Source organism: Brachyistius frenatus, unplaced genomic scaffold (genome assembly GCF_029030835.1).
Source record: "Brachyistius frenatus isolate BFR_SWC_R1_liver_20210118 unplaced genomic scaffold, ASM2903083v1 Contig_1, whole genome shotgun sequence".
Classification (NCBI taxonomy): domain Eukaryota; kingdom Metazoa; phylum Chordata; class Actinopteri; family Embiotocidae; genus Brachyistius; species Brachyistius frenatus.
Window position 1 is genome coordinate 7,097,472 of NW_027210600.1, and position 19,069 is coordinate 7,116,540.

Here is a 19,069-nt window from a genome sequence, read left to right on the forward strand (position 1 = left end):
GGATCACAATTACAGGCCAAAATAAGTAACATTATTTACACAGTGTGTTAGTGAAATTGCAGAAGAGATGATACAATTTTTTTTTTTTTTTTTTAAATCCTTTTGTTTTGAAAGCAAACTTCAGCTGCTTTGTAACTTCACCCCCCCCTCCCCCCACCCCCATCCAAAAACAGTTTTTGGTCAGATGATTATTATCTAAACTGTATTAATAAGGCTGTTATTATCCATCCACACGCAGTAATATTAATCGCTCAGCAGCATAAATACTGCAGAAGTAGCCTTATTTCTGTTGAATCCCTGTGGCATTATTTCGAGGCTCCTTTTACAACATTTAAACTCAATGTGGGTTCATGGCGAAAGGTTTTAGGACCTCTGCGTGAAGGTTTACGTCGACAGATTGCACTGCAAATCTTACAGCTCTCTCTGCTGGTTAAATGATGTTGTTGCTCTGAGGAGTGTTGCTGCAACCAGTCCAACTTAGATCCTTGGCCCACTGGCCCTCCCTGGTGACTCTCACCTTCACCGAGTCGAATCTCCAGAACTGCTGTTCTTTGAACAGGTAATGGCGTCCGTCTGGACGGGTCAGTGCCCCATTGGTCCCCTGTGGCACACCAGTCCAGTCTGTCAGCCTGCGGGGGTAGTAGGGCTCCTGGCGCAAGGTTTTGAGGTTGAGAACGGAGTAGCGGGAGCCCTTGAAGACGATCATGTGGCCCAGAGGAGCGTAGTAGAAGGCACAGTCGGGGTGATGAGGCAGCCCCGACTCGCTGCTCTTCCTGGGGAAGCCGGGGTCCAGCACGCTGCCCGTGTAGCGCCACATCCGCTTCCCTGCACAACATGAGACAAGATATGAGGGTACTTTGTGCCTTTTTTTTTTCTAATAAAAGTATAAAAGACAGTTTCGAGAGCTAATTTTTCGCACTGCAATCAAAAATCAAGCGCGTATGTAAAAATACATGAACTGAGAGTAAAATTATTTGGACTGCAAACAAATGATCCCTTACAGTTCTCTTGGTTTTGGTCACAGACTTCAGAGTTTTCCTGATGACACCAGCTTTTTTTAATTTTTTTTATTGCGTGACAAAACGTTTTTATTGCAAATTAGGGCCTCTGGTAACGAGTCAAAAACTTGACATCATGCTGTTGATCACAGGTTCTGGAACAATATTTATTTTCTAATAAAATATTAAACTCCAGCAAGCTCCTTTGTGTGTTTTGGGGTTTAGTGTCTATAAGATATGCAGCTTTATGAGAGTATTAATGACGAGCATCTGGACTTTACATAAACTGTCTTGCATTTAAGCACGAGGTTTTTGGCTCTGAGCTTAACTTTAAACAAAGTATTAGCCTTGAGCACGAAGGTGAAGCTCATTAAAAAAAAAAGTGCAGCTGAAGCTTCAGTGCAGAAAAGTCTTTAAATAGCACTTTCCTGTTTAAAAAGGCACGAGAGTTTCTATTTTGGGATTTTTAACAGATACGTGAAATTAGCCAATAGGTAAGGGAATGTCTTTAAAAGGAAGTGTAAGTCACATTATTGAGCTCAGTGAAGCAGTACCTTTGAAAAAATACCACTTGGAGTCCAGCGGTGAGAAGGCAGCGGCCTCGATGGCCGGAGGCAGGTCAGACCAGCGTTGACGGAGAGGCAGCGGGCCGGTCACACTGCCCGCAGCCGACACTGTCCAGTACACGCTGCCCCGAAACACCAGCACGGTCTCGTTCTGGTCTGGAATAAACAAACAGAAAAACTTCAGAAAAGTGCGGATAGGGATTGCCCAGATGTCACGAGAATGGAAAGGTGGGTGAAACTTGTGCCTTCTTTCACAATTTGTTTTATTTTGAAAATAATTTTACAGTACAGGGAAACAAACATTTAACATTGCCCTTGTCCTGCAACGTTAGACATAAAAAAAAGGAAAACAGGAATTTCTACAGCTTTCGCTGGTTTAGTTTTGATCCTCACCAATAACCACAGCCGTGGAGGACGGGGCTAAATATAGGTGGCATCATGAAGGTATCATAAAGTTACATAAAGATCATATTTAATTTGGACCTCACCAATAGTGATGGCATCAAAGACGCCGTGGCAGTAGAGAGGCTGCCCTCGAGCCCCATGTCCTCTTTGTAGCTCCGTGAACTCCCACTCCTGCAGCGCGGCGTGCAAAACCTGACCTGGCAACCTAACAGGCCGGTCGCCTAACGGTTTACCTGAAGGTAAAAAGACCGAAACAACAAAATAATGAACTACGAGGGCAAAAAAAAAAAAAAAAAAAGAAGAGTCCACCTCATGTGAACTTCACTTTGAGTAGGTTGTGCTTTAATTTGCCAGAAATGGGTTACAACATGATGACAGAGCTCAGAGGACAAACATCATCAGTCCAATTTCTCACGCATGCCAAAAAGCTATTTACGTTTTTTTTTTTAGACTGTGGGAACAAATGGGAAGACAAACAGTGGAGATCTCTTCTAAAACAGGACTTGGGAAACGTTAGCATTTAGATTGTCCTTTACAGGATGTGACTGGGTTGATGTTCTCTGACGGATGACATTACACTGTACAGGAAATAAACAAAAGCGCTTAGATAGTGCACACTGGATCCTAAAGCAAATTCATCGAATTTTTTTGTACTAAAACTAGAGTCCTCCTGTTGTTTTTGGCCTGCAACGGTCACATCGTGCGTACTTGCGGTGCATGAGCTCAAAAGAACAAAAAGAAAAGCCCAACACACTGAAGCCTAATACTAAATGATATCGTTTTAGACATGATTACAGCTACTTTTGTTTGCGGGGAGCCAAACAAACATTTGTGTTGGAGTCGGATAAAATCAGAACACCCAAGAACCGAAGGAAGACTGCAGGAAAAGTAGATATACACACCACAGAGGAGAGGAGTGGGATCCGCAAGCTCTGTGTGAGTGCGGGAGTAATGCCGTAAGATAAGGTGGGATCTCTGACTGAAACACAGAATCTCCCTCCCTGTGCGCTGCATCATTCGTCGTTGGTGAAAGAGGCACTCAGATACTGGAGACGCGAACAGTGCACAAAACATTTACTTAAAAAGTGGCATGACAACTTTAAACGTCGAAACAGGTTGACTGAAACACCTGCGCACAACACAACCGCTGCTGCCTATCGCTGTTATCAGCGCCGAGGGCCGCGACAGAGAACGTTTTCCTAAGAACGTTTGCGGCGCATTGAATGCAGATCTTTTAGCGTTGCAGTATTGATCCTTTTTATTCAAGTAAAGGATCTGGACGCTTTACCAATGCCTAATGCTTTTACACTCTCTTGACACACTGTATTCCAGGGAGAAACACAACATCCATGTTTCTTCTCACTGAGCAATCATAGGAGGGCAGGAGCTCTGGAAACTGACATATTCAATCTGCCTCACATGTGCTTCTTCTCAGATCGCAACGCCAACAGGAGGAGCTCTTACACGCACACGCGCACGCGCACGCGCACGCACGCACACCGTGCGTGTGCGTGTGCGTGTCATATCTTTAAGCAGATGTAGCATATTCTCAGCGCCAGCCGTTCTGTCAGTTGCTTGTCTTGTCAATTTCTTTCTCTGGAGATGCTTGACATTTACACGTGAAATTACTGCCACAGGGTGGACATCAGGTTGTTAAGCATGCGGGAGAAAAGCAGCTGCACTTTGCCAAACTCCATCTGAATGTCAACTGAAGAACCCCGGCTAACTTTTTTGTTAAGCAATAAAAAAAAAAAAAGAAAAGAAAAGCTGTCAGATCAGAGAGATGTCTAAAATTCTTTCTTAAAGACTGATGAGCAGACATTCACAGGTCCAGTTTTCAGTGTAAAATCCCCAAAAACATTTAGCTGGAGCGCCAACTAAAAAGTAGCTATCTGATGTGAGTGCTGGAGCTCTTGAGTGTAAGTGAGCTGAAAATAAATCCGTACGTCCGAGAGATGGCCGGCAGAGGCAGCGGGGTGAATAAGGAAGACTGGAAATCACCATTTTAGGAGCTGAGGAGAGAATATTTCCAGGTGCAGAGCAGATGGGGCTTATCAGAAGACAGGCAGGCATGAAGACGAGGTCTACCTGCAAGCTTCTGTGGAGCCGAATTTTAAGTTCAGAGTTGAATTATCCAAATGATTGTGTGACTATCCTGCAGCCATGCAAAGATTCCTGCAGTGCTGCGTTTATACTGGCCCTCTAACACTGCAGCTGTCAGGTGAGGCAGTCTGAAGCGTGAGAAAGTCCACGTAGGGAGGAGAGCACAGGACTGTCACCCACGTGGCCGCTGTTCGTGTCCCGTCTGAAAAAAATTCGACTTTGATTTATTTCAATCTACACATATACATGAATTTACTTTCAACGCACACCATGATCTTTGCCTAAACCTAACGAAACTGCCAAAGTGTCACAGACCCGAGGGTTCAGCGTCAAAACAGAGAAAGTGCATGTAGATTCAGAACACCACACGACCACCGAGGACCGTCGGGTGGTTAAGAAGCATTTGTTTTTGGTGCAAAAATAGTTCGACGACATGTTGTTGTGCAACTGTTATGTTATAACTGTTATAACTGTTTTATTGTAAGTCGCTTTGGATAAAAGCGTCAGCTAAATGAAATGTAATGTAATGTTATAGTGAAATCAGTTACTAAGCACCTGCCAAAAAAAAAAAAAAAAAAAAAAAACAAGTTATAAGTAACGTGCAGAAAAGCACATGTGGAAACCTGCCTTACCCATGCCAGGAGGGACAACACACTGACAGTGAACAGACACTATTAAAGTTGCCATACTGAAAGCCGCGCATCTGCAACCCCACCAGTAATCTATCACAACACAGCCGACCAAACTCCCAGGTAAACACTGAGTGTAGCGCTGACACGCTGGATGATAATAATAATAATAATACAAATAATAATATACAAACTAGCCACTGGGTGTGTTATTTTGACGCTCACGCCACCTCTGCTGCCCTCGGTCTAAACCCTCCACTCCTAGCAGCTGAGAGGCCACAGATCTGAAACAGATAGAACAGACTCCTGCAGTCAAAGATAAACTCCACTGAAAACACAGAGAGGATGTTGGTTCAGCTCTTCGCCGAACAGATTAGACCTCATTTCCACGTTTGCCAAGAATACAAGGAAACGTAAAGTGACTGCAAAAGGTTTTTCGGTTCCTCCTCTTTCTGTTCTATGAATCAATCTCTCACAAATAGCGCTGCCGTGGACTTTTAGTCACATTCATAATCGGATCTTACAGGCGCTCTGAATGTGTTGCACAGTTAAATGTACAAAAACAAACAGCAAGGAAGGTGTCATCTAAGCAAACTTAGTCTTTTTGTTGGTCAAAGCCAGGTTTTAATGATCGGTGTTGACTTTCAACTTTCTACTCGTTCTCCTTCTGTGTTTGCAGCTGGTGGCCTTCTGGCCTTTTCACAGCTCAGTGCCACAACTCCCGATTTAATGGGCCACAGAACAAAAATGACTCTACGTCTGTGTTCCCTGATAGACAGTCTGGTTTCATAACAAGTTATTAAATCATGCGGTTGGTTATATGCAGTCCAATTTATTCTGAACTGCAACCTCATTTCAGCATCTTTACCTGAAGGCCTCCTGAAGCCGGACGATGAGACATTGGTCATCTGTCCACTGAAGTGCTTAAACCTCAGGCAAAAGTGGTAAAAAAAAATATCTGTCGGTGTCCAGAGAAGGTGACAAATGTAACAGCTTTCCTTCCTTTTGGAGCCACACGTATTTAACAAAGGAAACACTTCCCCTTACGAGCCGTTAAGATGAATTTGTTATTCTGGAAATGTGTGAATTCTGGATGAAAATTTTAAACAAAATTTAAACACTGCAAAAACATCTCTCGTCTCAGGGGTCGTCATATAAACCTAATGCTTAGTCACGAATGAACCATCTTCTCACCGTACAGCTGCTGCACTGCGATGATGTCGTCCCAGCTCAGAACCAGGCTGCGGCCCAGTTTCCTGTAGTACGGCGACATCAGAGCGTGACGCACGGGGGAGTGCTCCAGTCCCAGAGTGTGTCCGATCTCATGGGCGGTCACCATGAACAGGTTGTGCCCCTTGTGTCCGTTTAGCGTCCACCTCTCTGCCATGTCGAAGTGGGCTTCCCCTCGGCGAGGCAGGAAGGCGTGAGCCAGAGTTCCCCCTGAGCATCAAAGAAGACGCGCACCTTGAGAAACTTTGACATTTCAGTCGTCTTGTGAAAAGAGCGGGTCGGTTCAGAGGCTGATCCTGTCGCGCGCGATCGATGCGCAGCGCTGTGACGTTCACGGGTCAGGAGGAACGTATAACTGTGATGAGTAAGCGTTACAAATTCCGTGGCTTGATCAAAATCAGCACCCGAGTTACACGTGCTTTTGTGAGCGCCGGTCCGGGTGCCCTAACCCTAACCCTAACCCGGGTGCGGGGGGGGTTCACCGTGCACAGCCGCGCCTATTTTTGGGGTTTTCGACGGTGATGTTCTACCCCCTCTGAAACGTAAACGCCACTCGAAACACCTCTCCGGGCTCATGGCTTTGTTGCCGTGGGCTTCCTAAAGCATCCCGGCCGATTTCAAGAGTTTGACACAAAGTCTGACGTGCGCCGTCCGCTCATTTCCACGGAGAAATCACCAAAGCATGTGCAACTCAGGTGCTGATTTTGATCAAGCGAAGAAATTTGCAACGCTTACTCATTTGGGTTATAGTTTCCTCCTGCTCCGCGCACGTCACGGTGCTGCGCTTCGTTCACGCGCAACAGGAGCCGACTCCGTAGTTACCCTCGCCCAAACATCATGCCATTGCTTCATTAAACATATCAAATCACAAGAATTTAATGAAGGGAGTTTACACGCTCACACTAACTGTAAATGCGTGTTCTTGTGGGATTCAAATTAAAGGAAGAATTTGGAAAAACACAAACTCAGAAGTGAAAACGCAGATACGATCAGACAGAGAGATCGGCGGTGGCTTGAATAAATGTGTGATGACTCTGACCTGGTCCGTCGAAAGCGTTGCTGGCCCCGTCGTTGTGGTCTCCCTCGTAAAAGGCCAGCCGGATGTCTGCGGGCCCTTCGGGGGCCTCCTGGAAGACCAGGCCCGACACGTTGCTCCACACCTGGAAGGCGGCGCGCACTGCCAGCCGCACGGAGCCCAGAGACAGGTGGTGAGGCCAGTTCACGATCTGGTAGGTCAGATGCCGCTTGTACCACTTCTCGGCTGGAGAACACCCGCGGGGAGAGAGCCACAGAGATACAGGTATGAAGCTCGCCGTTTTATTCATCACCAACGCACGGCCAGAGCAACTGCTGATGAGCTCAAATCACCAGATAACCAAAAGAGAAACCCGCAGATATTCCTGTGTGCTTTTAAAAGCATACTTTTTTTTTCTCTCTCTCTCTCTCTCTCTCTGGCATTTAGATACAAATTGGACACTTTTTTTTTTTTTTTTTTTTTTTAATAAATTTGAAATAACAAATTATTGAAAATGGATATGAAAGGCAAGATCGCTCCACATGTTACATTGTGAGTCATGTTCTCCAGATCTACAAGGCACATAACAGGGACATGTTCCCCAGGTATACATAAGTGCTTTCCAGGCTCTAATGTTCACAGGCTCCTCAGCTAAAAGCACATAATGAGAACATGGAGTGGGACGCGCGTGTGTGTGTGTGTGTGTGTGTGTGTGTGTGTGTGTGTGTGTGTGTGTGTGTGTGTGTGTGTGTGTGTGTGTGTGTGTGTGTGTGTGTGTGTGTGTGTGTGAGGTGAACTGAGGATCATAGAAACCTGGGAACAAAGTCCTCTTTTAAGTAAAAAAATACTTTGATCTTCTTTTAAAAGAAATGGTGTTGTTTGTTGTAGCGCTGGCACACCACATGTGAGGGGCAGGAGATGTTAGTCATCACAGCAAAACTTATAAAACCAAAACTGTCGGCAGGAAGTTGATGCAAAATATTTTGCAGCTAAAAAACGCACGATAACACAAATTCTGAAAAGTCTAACAATAACTGCTTGTAGCTGAACAGATAACAACAAAAACTCACAGCACGATGTGACCTCTGCTAATTCGATCTGATCAGCTAACCACAGGGTGAGCTACCCTGGTACAAACTTTTTATGGCACAAAGTAAAAAATTAAAAACTAATTTAAGAATCATTTGTCATTGTTTCAATTTAAAAATATATATATATATGGTGCCACAAACACATTCAGGATTTTAACTTTTATGAATTAAAATCAAACTGTTTTACTTTCTCTTCACAGTTCGGTGCCGCTCAGTCACTGATGAATTAAGAGAGGACGTAACGAGACATACCTGTTTTTACTCTCGCTGATCACTGTTGCGCAACTTAAAGGATAAGTTCACATTGTTTTAAGTCTGTCTTAACATAATACTCACAAATAGACAGTGTGAGAAATGTTCCTACTCTTCACACACTTGTTCTGAGCAAGAATGCTTTCTAATGTCCAGCTGAAGAAAATATGAGGCCTCAGCAGCCTGTTATCCAAATCATGGAGGAATCTTCCAGAGTATTTTCAGGACTGATCCGTGTTAACTTGTTTCCTGAGCGATGGCAAAGAGGAGATTTTAAAGCAGCTTACGTTATCAGTTCAAATAAACTGATAACAGATAAACTAAAACTCTGGAGTGAGGTAAAAATGTGTTTTTTTTTTTTATTTTGCCCAGTTGTAAAGTAAAAAAAAAAAAAAAAGCAGCATTTTCACATTCTTGTCAGACATTTGCAATTCAAAAAGTTATCAGAAAATGAATACTTTAATTCATGAATGCACTGGCTGTGTCCCTTAACTTTTACACAGTTCATCAATTGTATAACACTGGTAACAGCATTTGGAAAAGACTTCAAAAAGTTTATGTTGCTTTGTATTTACATCTTGAATCTCTAGTACAGCGAGATGTTTCTCGTGTTCAACCGTCATGGTTTGAAGTAGAGCCTCTCTGAACAGGCTGAGCCAAAATGACAGGATGTTAACCATGTCAGCTTACAGCTGGATAAACTAACAAGCACTCTGAGTGCAAGCTTGACTAAACAATTTACTCCAACACGTGTCTGTGGTTTCTTTGCTAAGGAATAATTACACGTGTCGCAGACTTCAGAATCTCAGATTTGTTAAACGACTGAGAGCGGCGAGTTAAATGGAGCCATTTTTCAATTACCAAGACTCTAATCCGTTCATATAAATTTATATAAGCAGGATTACGCCGTGTAGCGCTGTGAAATCGAAGCAAGCCTGTGAGCAAACACACACTGTCGACCACGCTGATCACATCCCACAACAAGCAGGCAAGCCTCGCAGGAAACAGTCATTAGATAATATGAAGCTTTAGGGGGAGGCAGCTGGAGAGGCTGCACACTAGCGCCGACTGTTCAGGTCCAGAGTGGACAGAGTTGGTGAACACCTTTAAAACAACAGAAGGATTTTAAGGAGCTGTTTAGAGTTGAGTCCAATGGATTTTACATTTATTGACTCAAAACGGATGTGTCCAAAGTATTTGTAAAAAAAAATAATAAAATAAAACTCATTAGTTGGTTAAATGTTTTTTATTTTCTATATTATATCCAGGCGAAGTGCTGGACAGCTACGTCTTTAGAATAATTTGGAATAATCGGAAAAGGCCATGACCTGGAAATGATAGCAGGTAAAACTTCCAGTGAAGCAGAGCTGGACTGAAACTTTCAACTTAATCCTAAACCTGCAATAACTGGTTTATCTGCAATAACTCTGCACTTCATATGGCCAGCCACAAGAGCTTTAAGGGTTTACACATACTTTCAGAGTTGATGCTTAACTAGAAGTGGCAACATACATCAAGCACATTAACAGTTGTCAAAATATTTTTTTTAAATGGACCAAATGTGAGTGGGAGGTCTGCACACATGCCAGCGTTACACGGTTGCAGCTCCACCACACAGCCTGGCACTGACTGAGAATGTAAACCTGTAGACAATTTTCTGCTAAAAGTATGAGTGATTTTGTTGCCATGTGCGCTCGGTTGAATGATGCACAGCAGAGAGACGATGGGGAACGATATACACAAGAGGTATGTGCCGTGAACTGCACCCCGGAGACGGGCAAACATCTGGTGACATCAGTTTGTTTCTGTGTGAGTAAACACAAGGAGTGAAGTTGTGCTTCCGGAGAGTTAAAGCTACACATTTGATATTTGACTTTTGCGTTGCAATTTACAGAGATATTCAAACAGTAAGAGCCGCCGCACCTGTGACCTCAAACATCATCACCACATATGAAACAGTCACTGATTTACATTTGAGAAAGAAACATGGAGCCGCAGCGAGCTGTCCTGTAGAAGTCCTGTAGGTTTTTCCATGATTTGATACTTGATCAGGTTCTCTGTGACTCAACACCAGAGGCTGTGGGACACTCGAACACTTTCCCACCACCGCTCCATGTTTCTCTCCCATATGTGCATTAGGCCTGGCGTCACATGATGTGCGTATTCTCAGAAAGCGCTCAGGCGCCTATACCCGCCGTCCCAGACCGCCGCGGAGTGAGAGGTCCCCCGAGGACGGCGGAGAAGCCAGGAAGTCCGATACACAAGACATTCCAGGACTTCCCTTATGGAAGCAATTAACATGATGCCCACTATAGCAGCAGCGTGGGGAGGGTGGGTTATCGCAGACATTAGACTGAGATCATCTGATAGCTAAAGTTATTGTTTGCGGAAGTTGCAGAGAGATGTTGTTTGTTGCTGGTGTTAAGGGGGCTGTTTGACACATGCATACACACAAAATGTCTGACTGCAGATCCCATCAGCGTGTCCCAGAGCTCGGAGTCACATCCCATGGTTTTTGTTCTGTCTGATAAACAGTCTCGAGCGCAAAGATGTTTATTTAACGGTGATATGACAAAAGGACATTTTGGGCATTTTTAGTAAGAATTGATTGTCAACGTAGTTGCCGCCTTCTTTCCTGTTGATCGACAAACTCACAAATGGGATAACTGTTGCTCCGATCAGTGTGTATGTTGCTGAAATTGTGTGAAATTACTGCGAATAGTGTGTCGTAAAAGCGGTTCAGAGTTTCCAGTGCAGAGCAGAGATCCATACTGTAAGTGCACGCCTGTGAAAGGTCCGCACACCTGTCACACGCCTGTTGCACTCAAAACACTTATCTCGGACAAGAGTGGTGGAATGTCAGTTGTGTAAAATATCGGTGGGAACGACCATCAGATTCAAGGTCTGTTTTCAGTTTCCAGGAAGCTCAGAGTCAGCTGTGTTCACACTAAACAAAATCACAGCACAGCACAGCTGAGATTGAATAAATGGGCAGCCTGTCTGACTCGCCTCTATGTAGCCGTGGCCGCGGGCTTCGCCTAGTAGCCGCAGTCTAGCTGTCAAGGACAAACAGCTCAGGCGGCTTTAAGCAGGGAGTTGAAGTCACAGGTGGCCTGACTCGCAGGTGCGCAAACTGTTGAGAGAAGCTTTTAACTCATGACTCAATGATTAACAGAGTAATGGCGATGTAAATGGGTTCAGAAGTATCCTATAAATGATGTATTCACCTAAATAATATGAAACATCGTACATTAGCTGCTTTAAATATTAAAACAAGTTGGTACTAGTTTTAATCTTGTTGATCCTGACTAATAAATGTACGGCATGTGAAATTACAGTTTATCCTAAGAGGGACGTGAATGTCTGAATGAAGTTGCATGAAATTCCTCCTGTTGCTGTAAAAACATTTCACCCGGAACCACAAATGTCAACGTCACGATGCGACCTGTCGTATCACCCGACTGAGCACAAACAAGCCCGAAAGACGTCAGTTGAACGCCGACGTTCAAGTGACGTTCACTCGGACTTGGACATCCAAACAGGGTCCTAACCAGATGTTCAGAAACTGAACCCGTCGTGGACGTCCATCACACCTACAAAAGTGAGTCTGGACTGTACGATGTTATACCGAAACGATCTGAACATTTCCCGGATGTTGTGTTTTGACTGGAAGGCCGGATGTGTGACACACCTGTCAGTCCACGACAGCATTCTGTGTCAGTGTCATGTTTTGCCTCGTCTAGGCACAAAAAGAACCACGTGGTTAGGTTCAGGAAATGATATCTGTCGCTTTCTCACTGACCTGAAGGTTTTGGGTTCGATCCGTCCAACTACCCCCCCAAACCGGCCTGATCTTAAAGACTTTTGTAGTTCGTCAGACGAATCTACTTTTCGCGCCGAGACGAGACACAACGTGACACTAACACGCGACCTTCTGGTGGGCCGTCAGGTGTATGACATACTTTGTTGTGACACCGGGCCGCATGATGAAAAGTCACCAAAGTTACATCAACTAGGAGCAATGAATGTCCAAGAACAATGAGGAAACAAATCCCTCTGTTAGATGTTGGAAAAACTCCACAAATTTAGTGAAAACTTTTAGTGAAAAGTGTTGAGATACTTCAGTCTGGGTCAAAGCGGACCCACCGACAACCAACACTGCCCACCCCCCGCCGACCCACCCTCAGCGCCACGCCACCGGCAAAACAACGGCTGCATATACCTGAGACCTTCAAATAAAATGTTACCGCTGAGTGCTGAGAGATTAGTTTTGAATGCATGTTTTACTGGCTTTTTGCCCGGTGTGAATCTGTAAGAACGAAGGTCTGATCCAAGCACGAGTCCCTTCCAGCAGGCATGCTTAATACCACAGGCAGAAACACTTCATACTCAGGAGGACAAACAACACAGTGTTTCAAGTTCAAGGTAGCGGTCGCACAGCAGTACAACAATGCTTACTCACAACTGAGCTATCACGTTGTTTAACGACATCAGTCAGATCTGACCCGAGGGTGTAAAAGTATCTGCCGTCAACGGCGCTCCCCGCGTGACTCTACCGCCGCCCGTCACGTGAGTCACGCCCAGGTCTAAAGTAATGACACAAGAGTTGTTTTCTAGCACACGGACGGCCTCGAATCCCTCCAAACAGCCAGTCGCTCAGCAACATATCGGGACACTGAGGAGGCCAAACAGTGTAATCCAGTCAGTCAGTTCTGGATGTGTTTACCAGAGGGAACACTGTCAGGTACCGACATGAAGAGGCAGCGGTGGACGTCGGCCACCGCTGCATTCCCTGAACATTAGCCAACCTCGTCAGTGACAGGTAGGAATGCGGAGGCTTCACACACACACACACACACACACACCGTGAGGCTGGAAGCACAAGGAGAGAGCGAGACAGGGAGCGGAAAACCCTCACTGTACTCCCGCTGCAGCGCGACGGGCCGCAGCTGTTCATCCACGAAGGAGATGTGTTGTTCCACTTTCAACCGAGATTCATTCAGATTCTGCCGGGTAGTTTAAGTGGCGACGCGGCTGCGAGGACGGCAACGTTGGCCAGTTAGTTTGCCGACAAACAAACAGACGAATAAAGGGAGCCAAAAACAGTCCTGGAGGAGGCAATAATCTGATGGAAATACATTTAAAAAGCACAGTAATGCTGATTAAAGTGGAGTTATTCAAATTCAGACTCCCGGCGGTTCTCTGTGGAGCCATGTGAGTTCATCAACCTGGACTGAAAACCAACGCAGAAACACTGATCATGGTTTTGTGATGTTGCCCCCCCTCTTAGTATCTCCCACACACGTTTCTATGGGGGGAGGAATCAACTTTTGAGTAAATTCTCAAGAGTTTTCCTGTGAAGCACCCAAAACTAAGAGAGGGAACCTTGTGCTCAATTACTTCATGGCATCTGCAAAACATTTGGCAGCTGCACCCTTGAGCACCAATAAACACGTTAAATCCTGCAACCTTTACCCCGTCCAGACTGCAAATCTCAGTGGAGGCTTTTATTACTGTTTATTACCCCCTGATAGATTATAGCAGAAAATTGCTGAAGGAATTTAAGGGGACAAACTACACACTCAAAAGTGGTCATAATGTAGACGTGCACAGATTTCTAAAGGGAACTGCTCAGACGTAGAGAGCTCAAGGGGAAACAGGAAACCGCTGGAGCTGCAGGACGCTGTATATTGCTGCTGCTGTTTGGGGGAAGTCTGACATCTCCCCACTCAATTCATAAACTGGACAATTATCCAGGAGGTCGAACGGTCTTGTTAACTCAAGAGAAACATATAAGTCAGAAACTATAGATACAAAAAAAAAAAAAAAGTCAAGCAAAAGTGAAGTGGAGGTCTCCACCAAGTAAATATGACGTGAAAGGTCCGTGGAGCTGTGTAGTTGTAGCTAAGAAAGGTCCTGGCTGACGCGTGCGCCATCGGTACCCTCCGGCAGCTTTAATTACAGCCCTGCACTCTTATTTAGTGCTCTGTTTTACGAAGGCGGACCCTCCCAGTTAACCGGTGGCTCTCGAAGACCACGACAGGACATTCAGACCCCCACACACAAAGCAGTGCGTGACCTACCAGCTTTCTTCACACCGGCGCAGATGTCAGTCAGGTCCACCTGACAACATAAACACACGCGCTTTCTTGTGCAGACTCTTTGAAACACGCACGTACACATGACACACAGTACCTTGTGCGGCAGAGCGCCTCCCGCGGCGCTGCGGTCGCCTCTGCCCGGTGAAGATGACGTTCACTCTCTGGGCCCACGTGTGCTGGCTGCCCTCATCCGACACCCCGCAGCGGGGCTCTGCCATCCGCCCCAGCGTGGCGCTGTCCAGTTCACCTGTGACGGGTAGACGGGACAGCCACTGGAACTCGCTGCAGAGAGAGAAAAGCTTTGCGTGGCGCTCTTCTTAAACAGCATTTTGACTTTTCAATCGTGTAAAGTCATCAACAGGAATTGAAAAGAGATCCGATCATCTGGGCTTCGAGGCTCCTGATTTAACAATATTACATCCCTCTTTATGTGTCTGAGAAGAGCAACTGGAGATTTGTCGGAAAGTTGTTTTTTTTTCAGACACTTGAGACTGCTTGTGGAAATGAGATTTAGGCAAGTGGGAAGGCAGTATGGACCTAATGCTGCTGAATGAAGTGATTTCTTAAATGTGCTTCGGTGGGATGAAGCTATGTTTGCCACGTCAGTGTGACTGTGAAAAACAGAAATAAGGTGGATGGATGGAGGGATGGCTCTGAAAGTTCATAACGTTAATGTCAATAAAGCATTTTTAATTTATTTTTTTAAAATTTGATTACAAACTTGAAACCGACTGAAGCTGGTCACAAGTCATTTGGTAAAGTAATGATCCACTTGCATACGTGGACCAGCCTCTTATTTTTTATTTACCACAGACGGTATACGACCTACACGAATCAGATCACGCCTAGAGACGAGCCTTTTGACACACCGGATGAGTGTCAGCTGCACACGGTTTACTAACCCGAGCCTATTGTGCAGTCTGCAGACGAACCACAGGGCGAGGTTCTTAAAATTCCTGGACGGTTCAGAGAGGGTTCAGGAGATGTTTTCCCGGTGCACAGGTGTAGGGTGTGTTTTACTGCCCGGCAGTAACGTTCAGGCCTGAGGCTTGTCCCGCACCGAGCTCGCCCTTCCCCCTTATGAACACAACCAGCAAACTGGGATGCTCACAGTGCCGAGAGAAAAAGATATTTGCCCTCAAATCACGTCACGCTCCTTTATAGGACCTCGTAATGGCCCCCCACCCCACACACACACACACTTTAGAGCTTTCAGAGATGGAAAACCGCTTGTTATCACCTACCGGATGGCTGACTGCACCTCCACCGCATTGTGGATGTGGTGATCCTGATGGAAGTAACCGTACTTCTCCAGAAAGTCCTGCAATAGTAACCATACTTGTTAGCAGTGCATCAGAAAGGCTCCAACAAAACATTCAAACCCACAAAAAAAAAAAAAAAACATCCACAACGAACCTTTTGCTCTTCAGTAAAAATCAGCTGATAATGCTTTTACTCTTGAAAAGTAAAATTGTGGATGTTTATTTTAATGTCACATAACATTTCTTATAAGAACTCTCTCTGGTAAATCCCCAGAGACACATACCTCCCCACGAGGAGAGAAAAAAAAAAAAAGGGCATCATAAAAGTGTAAAGATAATTTTCCATACATACTGTATATGCTGTAGGTTGCAATGTATACATGAGGACCACCTGTAAGACAAAGAAACGCCCCGGGGTGTCCCTGAAATTTATAGGTACTATTTCACATTCAAGTTAAGAATAGTTCTGAAGTTTAACACCTATAACATAACCTTAAAAATGAACCAACAGGATGCATGACAACAGATGGTGCGTTGGGATTTTAGGTCGAGTTTATTATTATGATCTCTTCGTGTTTATGCAGCAGGTTTCATGTTCAGACAATGGCAGGTACAGCTATGATTACAGATGTGGTGAGATCGGGGGGGGGGGGGATTAAAATTGTGGAGATGACAGCTGTGCTTCGGCAAACAGGAATGAGCAACAAAAATGTTCCTTTGTCTCTTTGGAAGACACTGAAAGTGCCAGAAGGCTTTGTTTTTATGTAAAAACAGTAATAAAACTGAGGAAACACATGTCAGAGAAGAAAGTGTGCAGCCTGTGGACGGATGAGAACAGACGGCTCGCAGAATAAACCGGTGCAGTCTGACCCACAGTCAAGCTACCAAACAGTAAAAATCCCCAAACACCACGACACATATAGTTGTTCTTCTTTTTAAAATGGACTCTTTGCGTGTCACTGTGTGCAGCTACAGTGTGTGAGTGACGTAGTGGCCACATGTCATTAAATGGTGATTTTACTGGAATATTACATTATTTAAAAAAAATAAATTATAATTTCCTCAAGTACTTTATTAATAATAATAATAATAATAAACGTTATTTGTATAGCACCTTTCATACAAGAAATGCAGCTCAAAGTGCTTCACAGCGACAGAAGTACATGCAGTGTTTGACATAAAAACAGATTTAAAGGAACATTTAAAGATATAGAAAAGAAATGAGATGCAGAAGAACAGATAAAATGCATGAAATTAAACACAAATAGAGTTCAAATATAAAATAAGCAATATCCATTTTAAAGGTAGTTCAAGTGCAGGCAAGTGCAAGAGAGCTTCAAGAGTAACTAGTTGAAGGCTGCTGTGAAGAGATATGTTTTGAGCTCTTTTAAAAGTATTAACTGAGCTAGCTTCCCTGATATCTAACAACTAGTTTGTTCCACAGCTTTGGAGCGCAGCTGACAAAAGCTGAATCCCCAATTTTCTTTCGGCCGTTGTTGGAAACCTCCAATAAACCAGCAGCAGATGATCTCAAGTGTTCTTGAAGGCTCACAGTTCACCAGAGAGTTGGAGATGTGACTCGGTCCGAGCCCATTAAGAGCTTCCTATGTGAGGAGGAGGACCTTAAAGTCAATCCTGTGTGTTACAGGTAAACAGTGCAGAGCAGCCAGAACTGGACTGATGTGCTCTCTCTCCTCTTGGTTCTGGTTAACACTCCAGCTGCAGAGTTTAGGATGAGCTGAAGTCTCTCTGTTGTTTTCTTTGGAAGGCCAATAAAAAGGTGTATCGCAGTAATCCAGTCGGCTAGAAATGAAAGCATGAATCACCTTTTCGGCGTCTGTCTGATTTATAAACGGCCTCACCTTGGCTTTGTTTATGAGGTGGGGAGGAAAAAAAAAGAAGATGTTTTCATCACCTTATTAATGCTTGCCTTGTAACGTAGATCAGAGCTTAAGACTACACCAAGACTTTTAAGAGATTCTGAGATATATTTTGTGACAAGTGTTTTCACTGTTAAAAAGATATTTATTTTGAATGGGTAAACAGATTATTTTATATGTCTTATTACATGTCTGGGGGTATCTTTAAATATATTTGTATATAAAAAAGCTGGTTGTCATTTTGAAAGGATGTCATCGTCACCCACCCACCCATCATCATCATCATCATCATCCAGCTGTACCGACTGGTCTCCGGCTCGGAGAGTCCTTCCATCGGAAACAAATTCCCGCAACTGGTCCGGGAGAGGACTGTCCTGCCTTCCTCAACCCCGTCTACCAACCGTTGGGTCAGAAACTGGGTCATATTTATTCAACTTTTTAGCTTATAAAAATATCATAAGCTAAAAAAAAATTAATTAAAAAAAAAATTTGATTTCAGCAATGACATCACTGGTCTTCAAATGTGGTACAGACATTCATTTGGACTCGAGGAAGAACTGATAAGATTTTGATGGTCAATAAGCCCCGCCCAACAGACACAAATGTTCAGAGTTGTTCATCAAAAAGCCCCATTAAAGAATAAAGGGTCGTTTTACTTCGATGAATATTTGCCTTAACATTACTTGAATAGAAGTATTTTATTAGTCAAAAAAAAAAAATGTGCCCAAAAACACTGAATTTGAGTGTATAAGCACTTGATAAAACATGAAGGGTAAAATAAAACATTTGATATTAAAGAAACTAGTGAATATTTCACGTCGTGGGTTTAGGGCTAAATACTATGTTTATCAAATGACATTCAGTCACAGAAGAATATCTCATCGGCTCCTGAACTGGTAGGTAGCCTACAGCTGAGCAACGAGTTAGGTCAACAATATCGATTTGAAAATCCCGTTTGACATTTTAACAGCGGAGACCTCAAACGTCCAGACAGGGAGTCATCACAGGTCATAAAATAACGTTATTAAATAGTGTTTGAGCTGTTCATGCCAATAATTTCCCTCCTGCAGTAACCTCGAGTTACGGGTCTCTCAAATCAATTCAATCGCATCTTAACGCGCCAGTGATCCTTCAGTCACTTTGAGAAGGAGCTCGCGTTTGACAGCAGTACCTCGGGGTCCGGCGGCAGCGGCGATCCGCCGGCGGCCCGGGCGCTGAGGAGCGCCGTCACCGTCAGGATCCAGACCCTCCTCGGGTCCCGTCCGGCTCCACACCGCTCCGGAGGTCGGCGGCTCATCGCGGGGAAACCACACGGTCACCACACCGCGCATTCCTGCTCCGCGGCCGGTACTGCACTCATGGTTCGCGTTCCTCCGTAGCCGAGAGCCTAAGACTGGTCGGCCCGCGTCTCCATCCCGGCGAGGACTGACGGCGCTAATTGAAAACGCCCGGAGTATTTGCTGGAGGAGGGCCGGCGCCGCCCCTCTGCGGCGCCCGCACGGCAGCTCGGGGGCAAGTAGCCTGGCAGCTTCTCCTT

The 19,069-nt window shown here is 44.7% G+C and overlaps 1 protein-coding gene across 1 annotated transcript; it reads right to left on the reverse strand.

The window, feature by feature from the left end:
* Positions 1-156: 156 nt before the first annotated feature.
* Positions 157-18,944, reverse strand: mmp28 (matrix metallopeptidase 28). Its single transcript, XM_069720400.1, is given in 9 exon segments — positions 157-825; positions 1,553-1,720; positions 2,053-2,202; positions 5,896-6,141; positions 6,971-7,192; positions 14,485-14,672; positions 15,635-15,711; positions 18,704-18,796; positions 18,798-18,944. Coding segments are annotated over 9 exon segments (1,605 nt in total). The 5' UTR covers positions 18,864-18,944; the 3' UTR covers positions 157-430.
* Between the last annotated feature and the right edge of the window lie 125 nt (positions 18,945-19,069).